General features: G+C 42.6%; 1 protein-coding gene across 2 annotated transcripts in view; it reads right to left on the reverse strand.

Moving 5' to 3' along the window:
• Positions 1 to 23,767, reverse strand: part of LOC311518254 (uncharacterized protein) — a 197,235-nt gene that overhangs the window by 68,730 nt on the left and 104,738 nt on the right. For both annotated transcript variants that reach the window (XM_084623903.1, XM_084623904.1), the window contains exons 12-16: positions 15,391 to 15,444; positions 14,011 to 14,064; positions 13,362 to 13,415; positions 13,228 to 13,281; positions 8,956 to 9,009 (exon numbers count right to left, since the gene is read on the reverse strand). In XM_084623903.1, coding sequence (XP_084480029.1) covers positions 8,956 to 9,009; positions 13,228 to 13,281; positions 13,362 to 13,415; positions 14,011 to 14,064; positions 15,391 to 15,444 — 270 coding nt within the window. The remainder of the gene's footprint in view (positions 1 to 8,955; positions 9,010 to 13,227; positions 13,282 to 13,361; positions 13,416 to 14,010; positions 14,065 to 15,390; positions 15,445 to 23,767) is intronic.

Consider the following 23,767-nt stretch of genomic DNA (forward strand, 5'->3'; position numbering starts at 1 on the left):
ACGGCCCCCCTGCAGTGGCCGCGGTTCGCCATTCTCAGCCAATGGGAGCTGCGGGACATGCTGGCCGCCATGTCCCGCAGCTCCCATTGGCCAGGAACGACAAACGGTGGCCGCAGGGAGGTGCGGGGGGCCATGCCTGTGGATGGTCAACATAAACAAAATGTCTCACGGCCCGCCAGCGGATTACCATGATGGACTGCATGCCAAAGGTTGCCGACCCCTGGTGTAATCTACATTAAAAGCTCTCCACAGAAAGAGAGACATATAGACAAGATTGTAACAGAAAAAAAAAACATTTTTTCTTTTGTGGTTGGTTATTTGTGTTGTTTTGTATAATGTTCCCTTTTTTCCTTTCTTTAATAATGAAACAGCCATGGTTGTTAATTGTGATGATTTTGCTTGGCTTTAATCATGGTGTTTTCTAAAGTATGTAAGAGACTAAAGAGTGGGAGACATACGCATAAGGTGGCTGTAAGAGAAACAATTAGGAGGAGCTGGCCTACCCATTTCTTGTTTCAGTAAACTAAATACTTTTAATAATTTTAAAATAAAATTATTTGGTGTCCAACAATTTCAAGTTACCCCTTTCTGTCCCACATCCAGCCACAACTAGAATTAAGTCAATGTTATAACTCAAACAACACTTCTACCAGTTTAGCAGAATAACCCAAACCATTTACTTTCTAGATAAGATCTTTGCCAGAAAGAGCATTGTATTGATATGCTTCTTTTAGCTTTGTCAGGTTTCATTCTAATTGCATTGTCACGACATTTTCTGAGTAACTAGTAAGTATTTCAGAATTAATACTGGATAGAGGTAGACATGAGATACTAGAGTTGGACAAATGCTTTTCAATGAAATTATATCAGTAGAGCAGATGATCCTTTTTATGCTAGTGTTAGTTTATTCAGGAGAAACTGTCACCATAACAACTCTAGAGCAGCTTTATGCACTCAAAAGTTTCAGTTTCCATTATCTGACTCCTTTATTCACATTTACATTCAGCATTACAGCTGAATTCAATAATCCATAACAACTAATGTATTCAGTAAATGTTGCTTCTTTTTCTGATTGTGAATTATCCAAAAATGGTATGCAAGTTTCTCAAGTTTATTTAGTATTAGAAGTTATTCACAAATAATTTTGTTGATTAATTCCTAGTGGCCTCGGGATCCCACCTCAGCCGGCACTGCAAAATCCTACCTCAACGCCTCATCGTGGCGCAGCGGTGACCCAGGCCACCTGACAGCTATGGTAGCGGAGCGTATGCCCTGGTAGGTCTAACCATGCTACAAAGGTGTTAGACTATCCAATCCAGGGAGGGGTATTGCTCACTCAGAGGAAACAGCGCTTTTCCTTCTCCTTAGAGGTTGAAGGCTAGCTAAGCTGGAGGAGATATGCATGCCTGTCCGCCTAGCCAGTGGAATGGCTTGAAGTTAATGGCTAAAACAACACAAGTAAGTGGGTCTTAGTTCCCTGCGCATCATCGAACCATTCTACGGTGGTGGAGCAGAAATTGAGCAACGAGAGGTTGCTAAAAATGTCAGGTGCTAGGCCAACATGGAAAAGGACAACCCTCGCTGTGTGTACTTACAATTGTAGGTCGCTGGCGAGGGAGGAAACGTTAAACCATCTCATGGAAGAGAAGAAAAAGGATAAGAAGAGATATCCTTGGTGTCTGAGAAACCCAACGAAAGGAGAAGTTGGAAGTCAACTGGAAGGATGGAAGCGCTGTGAGGCTCGGAAAGATGGCGCTAGAAATGTTGGAGGAGACGGATTTATCGTCAGTAAGGATTGGTCTTCGAAAGTCATATCATGCCACCTAATATCATCACGTATTGGTGTGCTGCATCTTCAGATGGAGTCAAAAGCTACACTCAAGGTCATCCAAACCTACATTCCCACAAGTGCAAATGAGGACAAAGTGGAAGAATTCTACTGAGAGCTCAAAAGAGCCCTTGCACAAAAGTCCACTTACACTGTCACAATGGGAGATTTCAATGCCAAGGTCAGGCGAGGGAAAGCTGGTGAAAAGTTCATAGGGAGATACGGCAGTGGCGAAAGGAATGAAAGAGGAGAAAGGCTGGTAGCGATGGCAGAAACTAAAGAACTGTATGTGGCAAATACCTGGTACAAAAAGAAGACCACAAGAAGGTGGACCTGGATCATGCCAAACACGAAGAGCAAGAATGAAAGAGACTATATTTTAGTCAGTAAAAAGGCACATCGTTCAAGACGTCTCTGTGGTGCAGCCTTTCAACACCGGCAGTGACCATCACCTGCTTAGAGCGAAGCTGATTTTTGATGAAGCGGTGGAAAAGAAGGCGTTACAGATGGCAAACAGAAAACAGCGGCCAAAGACATTCAACGAAGCAAAGCTGTAGAAAGCGATTTCTGGGTTTGACTCGAGCCAGACGGAAAAGTGTGATGAGAACTATAGTGTCTTTGCTGACAAGCTGAGACGTTGCATAAAAGCAGCTGGAATTGAAAAGCTGATGAAACAAAAAGCTTGTTGGAGAGGCAGAGAAACATGAAAAGGAGCTCGGATAACAACCTGGAGTACTCCATTCTGTGCCAGCTTATATAGCGAAAACTGAAAGACAACTTTGAGAACTTCCAGAAAGAAAAGCTCCTCAAAACAGCTGAATCACTCAAGAGCCTCAGGACATGCAAGCAGGAATTGATGCAGCATAGACTGAGCGTAACAGCATTGAAGAACAAGGATGGAGAGACAGTAATCAACAGAGCAGGGACGGAGGAGGTCTGCAAGGACTTCTATACAGAACCGTTCAAATCAAGAATCAACGTCCCTTTCCCAAAGCTCCAAGAGTCAGAAAAACATGTCCCCCCAGTAATCGTCAGCGAAGTCCGAAGTGCACTACACCAGATGAAGAAGGGAAAAGCTCCAGGCAAAGTCACAATAATGTCAGAAATTATTTCTGCAGGAGGTGAAAAACTTTGGAAGGCCCTCGCTTTAAGATTTAGTAGATATCTTGAAGAAGGAAAAATACCATCAAGCTGGAAGGAGTCGAATACCATCCTGCTGCACAAGAAGGGCGATCGAGAAAATCTTAAGAACTAACACCCTATATGCCTGCTCTCTCACATCTACAAGCTCTTCACACAGGTGATAACGAACCGACTCTCACAGAGTCTGGATGAACAACAGCCAAGAGAGCAGGCAGGGTTTTGAAGAAATTTCAGCATGATCGACCATATATTTACCCTTAGCCAGCTCCTAGACAGAGCGAGGGAATACAAACTCCCCTGTACATTGCTTTCGTCAACTATGAAAAAGCCTTCGATAGCGTCGAGTTTAATGCAATATTAAAGGCACTCACAGAGCAGGGCATTAACACATCAGTTTGTTGAAGGAAGCAAATACTGGATGTACAACAGACATTACTTTCCTCGAAACTCCCTTCCGCATCCTAAATCGAGAAAGGCATAAAGCAAGGAGATACGATTTCACCAAAACTATTCACCATCTGCCTCAAAATGGTTATGAACAAGGTCAACTGGAGGAGTGGTGTCAACATAAATGGAGAACAATTATCCCATCTCAGATTCGCAGACGACATCGTACTAATTGCCAAAAGCACCAACCAACTGCAGAGCATGCTACGAAGACTCGACAAGAAAATCAGTCAGGTCAGCCTGAAAATGAACCGCTGCAAAATGAAATACATGTGATCAGATGTCTTACGAAAAGCCCGAATAACGGTAACAGGAGAAGAAATTGAAGAAGTGGAACAGTACATATATTTAGGCCAAGAAGTTAATATGCGCCAAGACCTGAACGGAGAACTCTTGCAAGGGCTTCGGGCAGGATGGCGTGCGTTTAATTCCATTAAGGACGTCCTCAAAGGAAAAATCGACAAGACCACACGTACAAATATCTTCAATTCAACAGTGCTGCCAGCCATGCTGTATGGCAGTGAAACGTGAGCACTGACGAAGAGAGAAGAACAGCGGCTGTCGGTAGCTGAAAGAGCAATGGAATGAGCTATGTTGGGAATTTCCCTTCTGGATCGCATCCCAAATGAAATGATCAGAGAACACAGCAGTGTGAAAGATATTGTCGTGGAAAGCAGACATAATAAGATGCGATGGGTGGGCCACACAGCATGGCTCACGGACAATAGGTGGACCACAATCATTGCTGAGTGGTACCTGCGAGAACAGAAAAGACCACCCGGTCGGCCTCCAAGAAGATGGGAAGATGACATTGAGAAACGTTTCGGACGAACGTGGAGAAGAAAGGCAAGAGTGTGAGAAGAATGGCAGACGTGTTGTGATAGGCGCAGTCTTAACGACAGCTGAAGACCGATCGATTCTAGTGTTTATTTCGACTATTCAAGATACAACATTTGAGCTGTTTTGGTTTTCCAGAATAGATTAATATAGCTGTTAAGATCAGGTATATATTGCAAAAAATCTTCATTATGAATTTTAAAATGTGCTTCTCATGAATATTATTCAATATTCACTTATTAGTCAACAAGCATTTCTGTCAGCAAATTTGTTCACTGGAAAGAAGCACAAAGGGGTTGCAACTGCAGTCAAAGTAATTTATCTAAATATGAACTAATATCTGCAGAATTTATTTTTATATTGAGTATTCACTCAGCCCTGTTTAGAACAGTGACGTACAGTAACATGACTTCTGGATAAGGAGAAGGTTGATCATTGGAAATATCAAAGTCTATTTTTTCAACAATTAAAAATTGTCTGTAAACTTTCCTTTGTGCTTAGTGTCCCTTTGGAAAATGTCCTGAAAGCAAGGGATTTTGTGAAGGCCACTATCATACCTATGATGTGGACTGCTAATGTTTTTTGTATTAATGGGCATATAAGCAAGCAGGTTTTTCTTATTTGCTATCTAAGGTAGAGCTTAGCTTTAGGACAACATTAGACATAAGCAAGCTTTGTGGCTAGCTTGGCACTACATTTCAAGGCAGCGCAGTGGCTCAAGGAGGTGTTCCACTGTAGGAAAAAAAGGCTCCATGCTCTGAGACTCCATCACTTGCAGTACAGGCTACGGAAGAATACAAGTTCCCTACACAGAAGGGTCCTGAGAGAGTAAGAGCATTGAGGAAACTTGAGAGGCATAGCAGAGATGGGGATATCTGAAAGTGGGAACAAGGTATGGGGGAATCATTCTACTTGGAAGGTGGGAGGTGGAAATTCCAAAATATTCTCTGTATAAGGCACCATCACATAATTACCAACCCCCCCGAGATCACGGTTTTTCCACTTTCTGGCTGCTTTTTCTCTAGCAAGTGGATTAGAGGAATATTGCTTTCAAGAAATGAAAGTGAGTTTCCTTCTTGAATGGTATATTTGGCAGTTCCTACAGACTGGAATCATTATACCTGATGCAGTCAATGGCTTCTACTTTCTGATGATGAATACATTCATTCCTGCAGTATATATAATTCCCTATTGTTTGTATATACTGAGTGACCTTTTCAAGCAAAAGGTTTTTTACTTAGCAAGATTCCAGTAAGACACTCACAAACTCTTTAGAATGATTAAAACTGGGCACAAACTTGTCATACCTAGCACAGTTATCAGTTGATATTCACTGGCAAGCAAACAAGACAACAGGTCAACCAGTGGGATTAACCAGAATTTGAGTGCTTTGTTATATTGCTACCATCGTACACGAGGAAAAATCCATATCTGAGACGCTGTGTTGTGACCTAAATATTAAGCACACTGTCTACCAGTTCTTGAATGTTTTCAGCTGTGTATATGTTTATAAGAAATAGGCAACTTGTAGGATCTATTACAGCTACTGCCACTGCTTAGACATGGTGCTGGTGACAGCACTACATATGCCAGGCCTAAAACAGTGCTAAAAATATCCTGACAGCATCACCCATGAGCCTCAAAACTACCCTACTTAAGAGTTTTCATGTGTGGGTTCATTATGCTCTAGGAATTATTCTGGGAAAGTTCTGTAAAAGCAGCAAAGAGTCCTGTGGCACCTTATAGACTAACAGACGTATTGGAGCATAAGCTTTCGTGGATGAATACCCACTTCGTCGGATGCACCCACGAAAGCTTCTGCTCCAATACATCTATTAGTCTATAAGGTGCCACAAGACTCTTTGCCGCTTTGAAAGAAAAAAGGCATTTAACACTATCACCATTGCTGTGGTTTTGTTATCGTCTTTCCCTCCTCACTGAGTAATGGGCCTATCCTAGCCTAGATCTTCCTCTTGCTTCTAATGTATTTATAAAATGTTTTCTTGTTACCCTGTATTTTGTCCCTACATGCTTGTGTTATTTCTTTTATATTCATCCTTCATAATCTGACATAGTTTCCACTTTGTGGATGACTCTGTTGTTGAGTTTCAGGTTACTAAAGATTTCCTGATCTCTTACCATCCGTCTTTGCCCTGAATAGAGTGTCTCTAAAAACTGCCAACTCTCCTAAACTCTTTTTTTTCCTTAGACTTGCTTGCCATGGGATTTTACCTACCCATTCTAATGTTTGTTAAACTGCCTTCCTGAAGTCCATTGTCTTTATTCACCTGTTTTCCCTACTACCCTGCTACCATTCCTCCTACCATTCCTTAAATCCTCTATCATTTCATGATCGCTTTCACCCACACTGCCTTCCACCTACTTCCGAGAAAGGAGCCTGCCTTGATAAATCTATACATTCTGGAGGCTACTTTATTTCATAAAATGGGCAGGACCAAGGATGCAGCATATCTGGCTACCTTAAGGCCCTACTAGTATTATTATGCAAAAACAAACATATCACTTGGAAATACATACTTAATTTTACAAACTACTTTTTCCTACTCAAAAATTCAGTGATTAATAAAAGAAATAATACTCCAGTGTGTGTGGTATATAGAATATAACCACACCTCTCAGACACTGGAGATAGTTGGCTGTCAGCTCAGCCTCTCTCTGCAACCAAGACGTGTAGCTGTAACAACTGGACCCCCTGGAAACCGTTTAACTTGTAGCTGTGCGCTGCAGTAATTTCCGAGTGCAGAAGGGAATGGTGAGATTGTACTTGTCAAAAAGCAAAGGGCTAGACTCTATCTAGCAATGACAAGGTGGAACAGAAAGAATAGGAAGGAATAAGGATCCTATCCCACACCCACCTTAGAGTGGCTTCATAGGGGTCAGTTATAACTGCAGCTGGCTGGAACCTATAAGTGGAGAACGAGCAGACTAGCAGACAGAACCATAGCTCTGCCCTCCTCACCCACATGTGTTTACCTGTGGCACTCACTGGTTGAGTGGGGATGAGGGACTATGTGACATCTTTTAAATGAGTGTTGGCAAATTATCCCTCCACCAGTACAACTGAAGAGTCCAGGAGGGATTGTGACTCTCTGAGGAATTGTGCTCCCTCTGGGGTCTTATACACCACCCATTTCTGTAAGCTGCATGCACAAAGCATGATTGTACCCAAATAAATCTTTAAAGCACATGACAGTACTGAAGTGTCAATGCCCTGAACTTTTGGGGACACGTTAATCAGCTGCCTCATTCCCATCTCTCCTATTCCGCTGGACATTCCCCATCTGCTGGTGGCTGGCAGCTCCATGTCCCTGAGGGTGGCTCCTGTTTCCTCTCCTGCGCTTCACGTAGCAGCTGTCCGTAGAGACAGCTAGGCTGGCTACTCGTTTCCAGCTGTTTTCCAGGCCACCAGGCTGTGCTTTGCAATGATGAGCCAAGATATCTGTAGAGGCAGCTGAAAGCATGGAAAACAGAAAAAGCCAGCTCTCTGCAAACTACTAGTAAATGCTCCGCAGACCATGTGTGGTAAATGGACAGCGTTTGAGAACACTGCTTTACAGATAGATTGTATTCCAGGTAACAATTAAAAACACACCAGTTTACAAGTTTAGAAACTTTTGTGGTGCTACAGCTAGCATCCTGAGAGGTGACTTATGCTATAGGGTACTGTGAACTGGTGGACACTTTCACCAGTCAGGGAATGGAAATAAGCTTCACGCCTATGTCGTTTTAAGGTCCTTTCACTGGATTTATTAAATTTCCACTCAACAATCATAAAAAAAAGTAAGTCAACTGAAAAATACTGGGCAGCAACTCCCAGAAGGCTTTCTCCACTTGATTCAGGGGAGAAAACACATCCTTCCTCACCTCTCCCGCTTTCCGCTTCCTTTTATGCTCTACCTTGAGCAGCCTATGATCAGCTTGGACCAGTTAACAAGCTGCAGCACCTTTACTTTGTCAGAAGTATGGATTAGGATAGTGACCAAAAGTCAATGTTAACTACAAATGATGGAATACAAAGGAAGATTTCTTGTGACTACAATGGCATTAATAGACGTTCCAGTGAACAGACTGTAAAAAGTCTTCTGTTCTACTCTGAGAATTATTTATTTATTTAAGAAATTGAAGAAAGAATTTTTGAGTTAGGACTCACTACAAATTTAAGACTTGAACTGTGTTTTTTTTTTTAAATGTGTCTAATGTTTATTTGAAAATAATTCAAAAACAGCTGGTTTAACTATAAACTTTCTCTCTACCACATGAATGTACGTTTATTTTAAAGTAATATATGTAATTATACCGTTTAAACAAAAATGTTAACTAGAACATCAATTATGTCTCACTATGCCTTTGTTCTGACAGAAAAGAAGGGATGGTTTTGTATTCAAATTACTGCAGTCTTCAAAATTATATCTATACGTACGTGTGTGTGTGTGTGTGTGTGTGTGTGTATATATATATATATATATACACACACACTATATATGGAGAGAGACAGAGAGACTGCAGTCTTCAAATCAAATTTCATATATATGAATGAAGACTCTACTGTCTATAAAAAGACAGATCTTCCTACTCCTTTTCAGAATACAGCAAACTCTTCAAACTTGGAACAGCTAACATATTAACTAAATCATTCACTAATAAATCATGCTCAATATTTCAGCAGTTCAAACACTTACAGGGTCTCCCCGACGTCCTTCTGGTCCTGTAGAACCAGGCTGCCCAACTTCTCCCTTTAAAATGAAAAGAGCGTTGAATAGGAAACTCAGCCAAGACCAATAAATAATCTTTCTGTGCAAAAAGAATAGTGAATTCAAACGGGAAAACATTTTTAGATGGAAAATAACGAGACACCTGTTCGGCCTCCGGACAGCAGCGTTGTGAGCAAGAACAAGGTGATCCGCAGCAAGGTGCTGTGGCTGACCGAGCAGCTGCGCAAGCGCTAACCGAGCAATAGCTTCGGTAGGGGTGGCGCGGGGCGGTTGGCTAGTGAACGCCGGCGGGGCAGGGGGGGGCGCAGCTGAGCACCAGCCTGGCAAGAGGGGCTGCCGGACGCCAGCCTGGCGAGGCAGCCCCTCCCCTGCCTGTGTCTGTCAGGTGCTGGGCTGGGGGTGGCTGGGCTGTCGCTGCCCCAAGGGAGCTGGGGACGGGCACTGGCTGGGGTGTGCTGTCTGGGTGCCAGGTTGGTCCGGCCCTGAGCCATGCTGTGGGCAGTGGGGGGCTCCCCCATGGGTAATGGGAGCCCACAGCCCAGGCTGGAGCCCCTGGGAGATCCCCTGAGCCAGGGCTCCTGCTGGGCTGGACCTGGGGCTCCGAGCTGGGTCCCCACTCTCCCAGGCAGCAGCGACGGGCACATGGCTGTGGGAGCTCAGGGCGTGGGCGGCTGCTGCTTCCAGAGCTGGAGCATTCCCAGGAGCACCAGGCAGCCCTAGGGGAGGCTGTGCAGACAGCAGAGAAGCTGGTCTCTGAGCTGAGGCTGCCTGGCCTCATGTGCCAGGCAGGGGTGCCCGATGCCCTGGCCCCTGGGGCGCAGGGACTGGTGCCAGGCTGAGTTCTCATGTCCCCCCTGCTGCAGGCAGTTCAGCCCCAGCCTCGCTCTGTCTCCTCTAGGGAGCTGTACCCGCTGCGCTGCCACCTTCGCCATGCTCAAGAAGGGGGTGAGTCCTGCCTGCTTCCCACCCGCTCCCGTCTTGCCAGCTCCGCTGCAGGTCTCTCTGGACCCTGGCCAGGCTGGCTCAGCTGGGCAGTCGTGGGGCTGACTAGGGCCCTGTGTGTCCAGTGCCATGGTCAGTGTCCCCCGACTGCTGCGTGGTGCCTCCTGGTCACCCTGTGCCCTGGGCTGTTCCTGCATGGGTCGGCTCCTTGAACCTGCCAGCACCAGCGCTGCTCGCAGGCCTTGCTCGCCGGAAGGGCACCCGCCATCCCCCAAGTGTCCTGACGCAGGGCCCAGCCACCATTCCCCGCCTGGCACTTGGCCCAGGCTGCCACTTGCCTGACCCCGCAGGGTCTGGGGTGAGACAGCATGAGAATAAGCCACGTTTAGGGTCAGAGCGGGGAGCCCAGCCATGGGACATGAGGACCCTGGCACCGAAATCATCCCACGCACGCCAGAGCCCGCACGCGGCCCCAGCTGGGTGAGAGCCCCTCTCCGGCTGCTTGTCTTCATGCACCCAGGGTTCAGCTGCACCCCAGACAGCGAAAAGGGACTGGTCTTACGTCAGGTCTATGCTGGTGAATTAGCTGGCTCCAGCTGCATGGTCTGGGGTGTGAAATTCACCCCCCCTGCCGACTTAGGCTCTGGTGTAGACAGCGCCGGGCTGCCGCTTGGGGAGATGGGTTACGCTCCGTGCTGGACTGCATGTCTATGCTGCAGCGCCGGCTCTGCCCCTTTCTAGTGTTAATTGCAGGCATGATTCCAGCTGCCATTGTTACTAAGAGTAGTCCTCTGAAAATTATTTCAAGGCACTTCTGAACTATTGCACTACCAAGCAATGACCAAATAATTATGTTCTGATTCAAAACATGCATGTTATTCCTTACTAAAAACTCAAAGAAATAGAAAAAAACCCAAAAAGTTCCAGAAATGAGTGTACACAAATAAAATATGTCTAGAAGTTAAGCTATAAGTTGCTGTCCATTTAATTTACAAAACCTGGGTATGCAGCAACAATTTCTATCACATTCTTTCCCAGAACAAATATGTTTATGAAATTTTGTAAGAGAACAGAAAAGCTCCAACAAAGACAGACTTTTTTTAATCCTCTGATTTTGATTACAACGGAGCCAGAATGAAATACTGCAGATGGCAAAAGGAAGCTGATAAAATGTTTGAATGAAGCAGTAATAAAAGACTTCTGTTAACTATTACATTCTGAAGCAATTATGGCACAAACTCTCTCTCACACTCCATAATAAATTAACTTGGTGAGTGACGGAAGTAAATGAGACTTTCCACACACAACTATTTCAAGAATATTCTACAAAAGGAGATGAAAAAAAGTAGTAACTTTGGGCCTATCATGCACTTATACTAGAATAGTTAATTAAAGGAAAAAAAGATAAATGTATTTTAGTTTGAATGTGTACATTTACATTTTTTTTAATCATATGGTTTACTGTAAGAGTGAAGGCAGATTATATACTCTCAAAATTCATGTTTTTCAAAGACATACATTTCTTGAAAAGGCCATAAGCACATATACATTTGTAAGAAATTTTGTGGAAAACTCTGCGTCAAACTAAGTGTTTAACTGGAACCAAACCCATCTTATCCTATACCAGGGATGAGAGAAAGTTATGAGATTGAGTTTCATTTGGTTCTGATAAAATGAGAGTTCTGGGATGCTGCCTAATTGATTTTATCATCCAAGTAGTCTCAGAAGCAGGGAAACAGCTCCTTTTCATACTACAATATACAGTATATATTTTCAAATGGAATTCCATACTCTTGTATGCACTCAATTTGGATGCCAAATCCAAATCCCTTGATGCACTTATACAAGTCAAAGTTGGGTGATTTCTCAGATGTGTGAATAATTATGACTTGCATGCATTAATGGGATTTTCAGACCAAAGTCAGGTGAATGCAAAAATGCTGAAAACTAAATTGAATGGTGAATAAAAACATGAAATGTTTAAATACTAGAGAAATCCAAAACACTATCAGTTGCTGAAGCATGAAGTAATTTCTTAATACACTATCATCAGAATCTTTTCTAACTTTACCCAGTTTGTTCTACCCATTTTTGAAAGGTGCAGAGAAATCAGAAAATAAAGACTACATCAAATAAGCTTATTACAGTTATGGCCCCCAAAACTTGCCAATTTGACCTAAGATTAAGTAGATAAGCTGAGTATCTTCATTATTCCCTTGTACTTCCTCCCTATAACATCTAAAGGAAATAACCTCAATATTTGCACTGTTTGAAGTATCTTACTGCAAATATTTAATTATTAAAGGCAAGTTTCAAATTTTCAAGGCCACCACCGTACATGTATTCTCCTTGCCAAATATATTCTAAACATAGTATGACCACCAGTACTGTTGTAGATGATCACTTAAATTCAATGAACTTGTCAATACTGAAAGGATTATTTTATGGAACTGAACTATGAAGTAGTTTATTTGACACAAACAAACTTCATTATTGTATCAGACACTGAAAACCAACTTGCATATTGCATTAAAAATTGAAATGCCTAGTGTCTTCCTTATTTCATCTCAGAGTAATGGGAAAACCAATAATCTAATAGGCTCATGACCCACAGCCCTCAGTATGAAGATCAGGCTTTATTCCTTGCACCATCTACTATTAGGAGGCAGATATACATTTAGCTAAGATTGTGAAGAATTGGGAGCTCAACATAATAAAATGAGCTGAAGTAGTTCTCTCTGTTTCCCATGAAACCTGCTAATTCCCATGCACTACCAACTGATGGAGGTGGATTCTTGGTGTTAAATTAGTCAAACATGAGGCATATTTCAGGTTTAGAGCTAGATTGTGCCCGCACATGTGTACGCAGTGTTTTGGGCCATTTTCCCCCTTTCAATAGCTATCATAATAATCAACTCTTTATCATTTGCCTGTATAGGAAAGAATTCTGTGAAGAATATATATATATGCATATCTGATGTTTTAAATTATTCACAGAGTTAGAGGAATACATATGGAAATGGAAAGAACAAGATTAATCCTAAGCAGTCTTTGATAATCACTAATAATACATTCCCAAAATAGCTCTTCAGCAATTGGGCCCTGATCCAAAGCCCACTGAAACCCCAATGGCTTTGACTAATGTCTACCAGTACTAGACACAATTTTTATTTCCAGTTACCACCCTCAAAACACATCCTAGAAATAACTAGACCTATAGCAATGTTATGTAAGGCTTTGGCAAGTTACTGACACTTCAAAAATAAAATACAATTTATTGAATGAATATGTAAATACCTTAAAGCCAGGGCTTCCAGGTAATCCATCCTTCCCATTTCTCCCAGGTTCCCCCTGTGGCAACAGGTAACATGACACTATTAGTAATATTAACAAAGTAAATTTAAAGGCAAAATTGTCCTTATAGAACTTACAGATCGTCCTGGCATTCCTGGAAAACCTGGATCACCTTTTTCCCCTTTAGCACCCTGGAAAAATATAAGAAACAAAAAAAAAAAAAAACCAAGGAAAATGATATTTAAATAGTATCCTCAAACTCAGTTACATGATTTCAGCACAACTAATCTGAAATTCACACACTTGTTTGCTTTCATTTCTATGAAAATTTGCAATGGAATTTTCTACATATAAAAGACTATGGACCCTATGCTGTAGTCTTTACGCAGGCAAAAGGCCATTATTATTGAAGTGTAAAATGGGAAACACAGAAATCAAGCAACAACCCTGCTTCAAATGGCTGAGATTTTAGACAGACAAAGATCTGAAAAAAATAAGACTGTAATTTAGAATGTTTTTGCTTGTTTTACACGTGTATGTATGTGTGTGGTGACTGTGTTATATTGGCAGACTAGAATTGATTAGCTGGAAAAAGGAGTTTTCAGGAGGTATCTGAATGAAGAGCTCATATTGGAGCAGAGATATTGTTCCAAACATTGACTTCAACAGAGGTATACCTGAGAATGCACTGTCGGATTCAATCTATGTAAATAAAAAACATTTTACAATGTGAACAAATCAGAAAAATGCTGGCACTTCTTTTTATGATATTCAATTCACACTTGCCTTTTTTCCGTAAATTCCTGGTGGTCCTTGATCTCCCTTAGGGCCCCTTTCACCCTACAACAAAATAAGCATAAAGACATTATTTTGCTTTTAGAATTTGAGCTAATTATATACAGCTACAAACATGATGTATTCCAATTCACTGTTTGCTTAACAAATAGACTGGCTGAAAAGAGGGAATCCCTTTCCATTAATTTTGTTTGCATTTTTAAGGAAAAGCTCTCTCACAGTGGGATGAAACACCAAAAACAAACATTTTCACAGAAAAGGATTAAGAAAAATTCTGTTTCAGGAGAACAGAAACGGAACTTTTTTTGGCTTCCCAGCTGCCCTCAAGAAAATATCTTGTCAATTCAACAGTTCCACTCTTCCTCCCTGCTAACCACTAGCTCTGGGAGCTAGAGAGGCAATGTGCGTCTCAGTTCCCCAGAGCTAGCAGGGGAAGGTGAGGAGGCAGAGTGGCCCATGCTTTGCTGTATTTTGACAAAAGTCTAGTCAAATCTGTAATAGATTCAGCAAAACATTTTGTTTTACCAAAGTGATATTTTCTGACAAAACTAAGAAATGCATAGCTCAGATCTGAAAAACAATCTGCTAAAGAGTTCAGGATGATAAATTAAATGTGATTTCAGAGTGGCAAACTCTTGCCAACAAAGGACACAATTCTGCATGACAGTGAGCATCTTCTGCAAGGTACAGATGGCCTATGAAGTACCACATGCTTAGTATCTCTGGGGAGATGTTCAACAATTCATAGGTTTAATGCCTGTGTTTCCAATGGGAGCTGCTGGGTACTGAGCACTTTTGGAAATCTGGTCAATTCCTTGAGATCTTAAATGGAAGTTTAAAATCTTTGAAAAATCTTTGAAAAGTTGAAAATCTTTGAACAGCTGTGTGTGCTGCATTCTTTTGAAATCTGTCCTGAAAAGTTTAAAATAGACATTAGGAGGCGCTTTAAGGAGTAAGATCAATTGGGCAGTTGAACACACTAGCAAGGGATGTAATTGAGACAACTTCATTGTAGAACATGTTAAATAAGACTTTCAAGGAATTAGTGCAAGGAAGTTCTTCAAAATGCTGGGGGTCAAACTGAATGACCTGAGGAACCTGAGTATAATCAATGATTCTATCATTTGAATACTATTTGCAGAGAAGAGGGCTCTTAGTTTTATTAAAATCAAAATTCAAAGCAATTCATACACAACATGATCCAAAGCCAACAGAAATAAAACATTATCAGTATTAGTCTCGCCTCTTATCTGCGTTTATAGATAAATATTACACATAGAGGTAACTAAAATCACTTTTAAAAGCTATGAAAAGAAGTTTTGGAATAATCCAAAATGGATGGATATTTTACAAGAAGCTTTCGATTTCAACCTTTGATGCTGGCATCCCATGTAATCCAGGAAAACCAGGAAATCCATGCTCACCCTAAAACAACAAATATATTAAAATATGTACATATAACATAAAATAATATTTTCATAACCCAAGTGATTAACAAACCAAGAAGAGACTTAAAACAAAATGGCCTGATCCAAACCCACAGAAGTAAATGGAACAATTCCCACCGACTTCCCGAGGCTTTGGAGAAGACCCAGTCTGAACAACAGGATGTTAGTGATGCCAATTTTACATGAATTTGATAATTATTTTTAATGCTACATTAGTTCTCTCCTCAAGGCCCACAATGCCTATACTGCCTCAGATAGTTAGCAGTTTACATTTCTTTATGTAATTAGAAAACTAAAGTTATGTATTGTACATATGAACACATGTATGTGCATATAACCAACAGACATATGTTTACAACAATTGTATACTGCCATCACCCTTTGTACGTTGCTCATCAGCATCTCACAAACACACATTAGCCAATCTTAGCCCCTAGGAATGGTCAGAGTCCTGCCCTCAATTCTGTCCATTGCTATGCCATGGGGAGCAAGTGCCGTGTAGGAGGCATGCTTTCATACACATAGACCCCACCTGACACTATCAAAGATCCTGGCTGCTCATTTCCCTGCTGATCTCATTAAAACCCCACCCCCTAGTGAAAAGGGTGAGCATTTGTGAGCATGTACAGTATTAGAGACATTTTAAAAACAAACAAACATATAGGCAGTTCAAATAAGCAGCTCCCTTTTTACAGAAAAAAATGTGATAAAAGCAATTGGCCATAAAAAAATTAAGTTGTCCACATTTCTGTAGGAAAGCGTCATGAGCTTAGCTTTGTTTATGAGTTTGGCCTTCCTATTGTCATTGCAACTGCCAGATGTCAGGATTCTCAGTGCTTTTGCTATTGATACTGGAGATATTTATTTGATTATTATTTTCAAGCTCACTTGAACTATTCTAACAGAGGCTAAATTGTATCCCGCTGTCACCTGACCTTAAAAAGCTAGAGAAAGATATTTCAGTAGACGGATTTTATTTTAATCAGCCAACAGAGCATTTGAACACTTACTTTCATGGCCCGTTATCATGGCTTGTCTCTACTTAAATTCACTAACTTTAAATTTAACACATTTACATTAGTTTCAGACAACAGAGGAGAAAATTTAGACTAAATTATGCTGCCCACTTAGTGATTTTATGTAATATTTCAGGTATAAGATAAGAAGGTATGAACGATAGGCCTGAACTGGAGAAATGTTCGACACCCCCTGAGAGGTGTTAAACCCATTCTGAACCATGTAGGATAATACACCTACTTACTATACTGTACCTGTGGTTCTTCAAGTTGTAGTCATTGCGGCTCCGTAGGTGAGAATGCACTTCATGCATCTGCGACTGGATTCTTTTTGCTAGCAGTGTCCATTAGGGTTGTGAATGCTCCTCAAGTTCCCGTGCGAGGGTGTAAGGAGGGTCATGAGTTTTACACTGACTTTAACATCTTGAAGGACCACACTTATTGTAGGATAAGTAACTGTTCTTTCTTCAAGTATGTAACAGTGTGGATCCCACTGTATGTGATTGGCAAGGAGTATCTTCTCCCAGATGGTGGATCTGAGGAGTATCAGATGTGTTCAATAAAGATTGAAGTACTGCTCTTCTAAAATTAGGATCTTCCCTGGTTGCCACATCAAGTCCCTGCAGCAAGTGGTCAGCAGGTTATTCCATGTGGCTGTCTTACAGATCTCTGATATAGGCACATTTTTGAAGCAGGCCAACAAGGTTGCCTGTGCTCTGGTGGAGTGTGCCTTGACTTTTGGAAAGAGATCCTCACCAGCCAGCTGGTAACAGGTAAAATGCACCATGTAACCCACTTGGAGAGCGTCTATGAAGAGATCACCTGACCTTTTGATACACCTGATATGATCACAAGGACACTGGAAGAGAGCCCGAAGGGCTTAGTCCTGTCTAGGCGGCACAGTAGCATTCTGGAAACTCTTCCAGTGTGTGAAGTGTCCTCTCTCCTGGAGAAGAATGAGGTTTCAGAGCACACCATAAGGCAATTGACTAACTGAGGTGGAATTCCGACACTCCCTGAAGAATGAACTGGAGGCAAAGTCCCATCAACACCTTGTCCCCATGAAATGACAAGTATGGTGGTCCAGCCATTGTTACTAGAGAAATTCTCCAGCCTCCACTTTGTCTGCCTGATCTCTATTCTGAACAAGCTGGAACTACTTCACTCTAAGGTGGAAGCTGCCGATAGTCAATTGGCAGAAAGTCCATAATTTCTAAGATGGCGCCTTGGCAAAAGGCCAAATGTGTGTGTGTGGATCAGCAGAATCACAGCTCTGAGATAAACAGCAGTGAGCATGTGCAAAATTGGTGACTACTGTACTTTACTTAAATAAAACCAAGTACAATTTAATACTCCTCAGGAAATTCTGAGCCACTGCTCAATTCAGAATTTGCACAGAAATTAATGTTATGCACAGAATTTCCTTTTCCTCCCACAGAAATGGGCTGCAGAGCTGCTGGCTGCCACTAGGGGGCACTGAACCCAGCAGAGCCCTGCTCAGAAATAGAAAACACTGCCAGGGAGAGGTGGAGGGAGCTGGAGGGTTCCCAGCAGCTGCAGTACCCAGCATGCTCTGGAGGAAGAAGGCAGTGTGCAGGAAACACTGTACAAGCCCGGGACCCAGCATCAAGCTGTTTCTCCTTCTGGATCCTGCGCTCTAGTGGGGAGGGGCTGTGGATGTCTGGGCTGGGGTCGCACCACAGGTAGGCTCTGGGAGGTAGGGGGTGAGGGTGTCTGGCCCCCCTGCTGGGCTCTTAGGGGAATGGGGGCAGAGAAACAGGAATTGGGTTGTTGTTGTATGGGTTTCCTTAATTCTCTACTGCTGGGGGAATTTTTTTGTGTCTGTACTATTACAGACATATAGTTGCTGATAAGTATTTTGAAATAAATTACAAAATAATTGAAACTGGCATGATTATATGGTGTTATTTTGACAAATAAAATATGCAATTTTCCCTGCATTTTAAAATACGGTGTGCGGAATTTTTAATTTTTTTGGTGCAAAATTCCCCCAGGAGTAACTTAACTGCTGTCAGCTGTGTTCCCTGTAAGCTACGCGCCTGAGCGGCTGTGAAGAAATTTAAGTGCTGCCCACCTGATTAGGAGCACGTGTTCAGGTGCCCTCCCCCACATTGCTCTGTCCTGCAGCTGCTCCCAGGACCCTCCTGCTGGTGGTGAAGAGTATGGGAGGGGGGGACGGTGCCGATGTCAGGGTGTCCTCCCACTCCTGTACCCCATCTCTGCAGAGTAGGTGAGAGGCAGGGGACATAGCCTGGTTCAGGACTCAGAGCTGATGCCCAGAAGGGTGAGTGTCTGAGTGCCTTTCTTAAAGAGACAGTGCACTGTTTCTGAGATTTCCCCAATAGTCTGCTCACATAGTCTGTCTCTCTCACACACACTCTCTCTCTCCCCTTCCCCATGTATCCCATCTCCACAGGGGAGTGGAGACAACAGATATCAGGACAGAGCAGGAGAGCTTTCAGTGAGTGTCTTAGAGAGACAGCGCAGGATGTCTCTCAAACTTTCCCAGCAGCTAGCACACACACTGTCCCTGTGACACACACATTCTCTGTGTCACACTGTTGCACACTCTCTGTCACATGCACTGTCACACATACACACAAATACTGTCTGTGTCGCACACAGTGTCAAACACTGTGTCAAGCACACACACGCAGTCTCTGTCTCACACACACACACACAGTCTCTGTCTCACACTCACCTACCAACACACACTTCTTGGTACTTCCTGCAATGCACATATATTCTCTGTCATTTTATTCTTTCAAAAAGTGTGTTATTTTTGTCTTTTGACTGGTCTATGCATTTCATATTTTTTATTTCTCTTACATTTAAATTTAATTCTTTGAGTAGTGAGTTCTAAAATGCCTAACCTGTCCTGGCTGGAGTAATTATCCCTACTTAACCTTTTAAAAATATATATATATCTAGGTTTTTTGTTTCTACTTGTGGCACACATCCACACATTACCTCGGTGCACATAACAAAATTTATTCCGCACATGGGTGGAAAAAATTAGAGGGAACATTGGCTGTCAGTGATTTGTTCCCAACTAGCCATTTGTAACAAAGTGTTTCGCTTAGAATCACTTAAACTATATGCTATTGTAGTTTGAATGCTCTTTAAACTTGTAATAAGGAATTTATGTTAAGGGATTTTGTCCCTTGTTTAGGATTTTTAGGATATATTGTATTAGGGATTATTAGCTACATTCATAAAAATAAACTTTGATTTGGAAAAGAATAGTGCCTGTGACAATTATCGGAACGTTGTACCCATGTCCTCTAATATTTTTGCTTAACAATCCCAGAAACTTATATCTCAGGAAGGACAACTTAAGGGGGCAATACATAGATTATTCCAGGATGCCCAAAAATCCATTTTGAGGGGGTAACACCATGAGTGCTTGGATGTTGCTGACTCTGCCAATGTGATGACAACAAAGAAGATCATCTTGACAGTAAGGTGATACAATGAACATTCTGAAAAAAAGCTCCATGAGATACAAGAGCTCAAAAGGTAGAGAAATATGCCCCTCTGGTTGAAGCCTTGAGAGCTAAGGGTTACCAGGTCCAGATACACACACCGATCATCGGAGCCTTAGGTGCATGGGACCACAGTAATGAGCGAGTGCTGAGAAAATGCGGAATCAGTCACCGCTACGCTTGGCTGATGCGGCAACTCATGGTGTCAGACACTATCAGGTAGTCGAGGGACATCTACCTAGAACACGTCACTGGACATCGGCAATACCAGGAGGGATGAGCTGGACTGCCGATGAGAAGCGCAGTCAGGAAAGTAATAAATACTTTCCTCATGGATTGTAGTTTCTAAATGGACAACCTACCTAATTCTCAATTACTAAGGGAAAAATTCCACTCATTGATATACTTTGCTTTCCACAACCAAATCTCTGTACAACTTTTCATGAGTGATGTACCAGAGTGAAGAGGGGTGGTCACCCCGCTCCAGCCCTCATGGGGTTAAAGCAGCCCTGGAGAGGGCTGCAGCTGGGGGAAGAGGAGTGAACAGCTGGGGGAAGCTGTGAGTTAGAACAGATGTGGCCAGCTCAATCAGGGCCCAGCTGGCCCTTATGAGAGGGCTGTGGGCCAGAAGCTGGAGGAGTCTCACTCTAGCTCTGGAGTGGGAAGGGCTAGCTGCCTGGGAGCAGGGTACCTAGAGCAGAGCAGAGCAGAGCAGAGCTGTGCTGGTGAAGGGCAAAGGATGCTGGAGAGCTCCAGCCTGGTAAACCCCCAGGCTGCAGGCCTTGGTAAAGGCCCAGAAAGGCAGAGGGGCAGCCTGGGAATAGGCAGAGGCAGCTGGTCCTAACCCCTTGTCAATGATGAGTGGCCATTACACTGCAGTCTGCCCCAATGAGCAGGGGTTAGACGATGACTGGCAGGAGCCACTGAGGCAAGGTGGGTTTAGAGGGTTGGGGGTTCCCCTCGGAGGGGAGACCCAGAGTGTGGGGTATTGCTGCGGCAGAACCCCAAGTAAAGGGCACCGAGGTCCGGGAGGGATACAGGGCCAGCAGCAGAGGGCACTCCGGAGCTGGAAAGAGCTAATGCCCAGACAACCACAGGAGGCGCCACACCGGTGAGTCTTCGCCTCGCCACACCGAGTATTCGGATTCTAATATCTAAACTGTATTGTTAAATCTATTAACCTAAATTTGGGTTATTGCTGATTATATACTCTATGTATCATATGACTTTTTAAAAACTACTGTAACTTTGTATTTGTGGATAATCTAAACACTATACCAAGACATACAGACACTTTTCCCAACCTATGTATTATATAATTTTTTTTAACATTAGCTTTAATAACATTTTTAAATGTGACTGTGGTCCTGAGACAGCATGTCTGGTCAAGAAGGAAAGGAAATGTCCAGTCAACCTCCCATTCAGAGTCAGTCTGATGGCCAAAACTGTCTCAGCCAGTATGGGACTATGATAATAACAGTAGCTTTGTCTCTGGGGATCAAGGGGATTGGTGGGGAGGTGAAGAGGAAACCTCAAGACCAGCAGAGAAAAAAAAAAAAAAGTATCCAGCAGAGATCCTAGACCCATGCTGCCCCTGGAACAAAAGATTCTGCATTTGGCATTCTCAGCTCTGGCAAATAGTTCTGTTATATTAATTTAGATGGAATATATAGGCCACAGGTGTTAATGTAACCTAGTCACTGTCAAACATTAAACACTGTTAAACAAGTTCTGCGGTTTGGTATACAAACACCTCATTTTCTTGTTTACCAGACTTGTCACTGGTGACATCCAGCCACGTCCAGTGTAGCAAGGCGAGGCAGCTACCAAAAGAAGCACTCAATTGACTGGTCTTTGTGCGGCTCTCAGCTGAGCCATCAAATTAGCTGCCGTGCGGTCACAGTGGAGTGCGTGGCTCGAGCTAAGGAGGTTAAGGTCTTCTACTGTAGCTTGGTCTCTCTTTAGACTGATAATCCAGCTATCTATGATCTTCAGGCAGTACCGCTCATGGACTATATGGGGGACAGGCCTTATTTGATGCTGGCAAGAACAGATGTCTTCGCAACAGTGATGAGAGATCTGGCTCCTCCATAAGTAGTGCCATGGGTCCAGTACTGATGGAGTCTGCTGTATCACAGTCTGCTCCATTTTGCTTTGCTTCAGTGCCAGACAAGCTTTGGAGGATTAATCTTCCAATGCCTCCCTGTTTCTATTTAAGTGAAAAGTCAGAGCTCTTCCTCAAGCTCTTGCCCCAGTGTTCTGAGCAGCCTCTTTCTACGGCCTTCTTCGAAATCTGTAGCATCACCTTCAATACTGATGGTCGTGATACCCAGATTTGATCTTGCTGTCAGTACCAGCTCCTTACTTAGATCTGATTTCTTTACCGAAGCCTTAGTAATCATCCTGACTTCTCTATGGAGCATTGGATGGTTTGACTAGTATGGAGTTTTTGAGCCCAGATCTTCGGAGTCCAATGCCACTCTCATAGATTGTTCTAAGAGATGCAACCTGAGTCTGGCATATTGTGACTTTCTGGTTTGAGTGAAGAACAAAAAGGCATCTGCTTGGGATGTGGGATTTGCCCAGAAGAGACACTTGCTATGCTAGTCTTTAAGAAAAGTTAGTCCATCCAATTAGCAAGACTTGAAGTCCACAGGTTCTGAGCCTACCATCTTGAAGTCATTGTATAAAGAGGTCTTTATGGCCAAGGCATATCTGTTTAAAATTGCCATCCAGAAGAGGATTATTCAGTCCAAGAAATTGTAAGTGAAGGAGAGAAGGCTGTTCTGAAATGTTTCAGAAGTTTAGAAAAAGATCGCTCATGCTAGAGTTTTCAGCGGATAGGGACACTGCCAGGTTCCTTCTTGCTTACTTACGGGAAGTAAGATGGAACCGGGGAAGGATCATGGTCATCCCACCCTTTATGCTCTCATGTGGGTGCACCAAATGGCACAGGTTGCATGCAGAGCCCTGATGGACACTGCTAGTGAAAATAATCCAGTTTCATGTGCAGGAGCAATTACAATGGGATCCACACTGATCCACCATCAAAAAAGAATGGACAAATACTTTCTTAAAAGCAATAAAATACAGAAAAACACAAAGAAAGGGACCTTTTTCATGAAGAAGTTGACTTAAATGTCAAGGTTCATTCAGGCAGTAACTTGGGCCTGTGCAGAATCCAGGGGGCCTCTACACTGGTGCACAGGTCCACCCACACATTCACATATGACAGGATGCTGACCCTAGTAATAACAATTTATAAGATCATACTATCAGGCATGTCTTCCTACGTGTAATTAAGTGTTTAAAACAGGCAGTTTTAAATACTAACTGTACATATTTAAGAGTAAAGTATCTGCAGCTCTTGTAAAAACAATCTTAAGACTTCCATTGCCCTTGATTAAAAGTGAATGTAGCCATAATTTATGTTCATTTAATTATGGATTAACTAAAACAGTCAGCAACGGAAATGCCTAGCTTTAAATTAGCCAATGTGGAAACGCCTAGAAGTAGTGGGATGAAATTAAGAAATAAAAATTTAGGCCAAATATCAGGAAAACATTCCTAATGGTGAGAACTACTCTACAGTCAAAAAGTTTTCTGAGAAAAGTGGTGGAAGCCCCACATCTTGGCACATTTCAAGCTAGGCATATCTTGGCACATTTCAAGCTAGGCTGGACAAAGCATGAGAAAATATATTTTAAGACAATCCTCCAGTGGCAGGGGAATACACTTTTTCATCTTTAATGTCTAACTCTCTGAAATGGGAAAAATG

Source organism: Lepidochelys olivacea (genome assembly GCF_965140295.1).
Source record: "Lepidochelys olivacea isolate rLepOli2 genome assembly, chromosome: 3".
Taxonomy (NCBI): domain Eukaryota; kingdom Metazoa; phylum Chordata; order Testudines; family Cheloniidae; genus Lepidochelys; species Lepidochelys olivacea.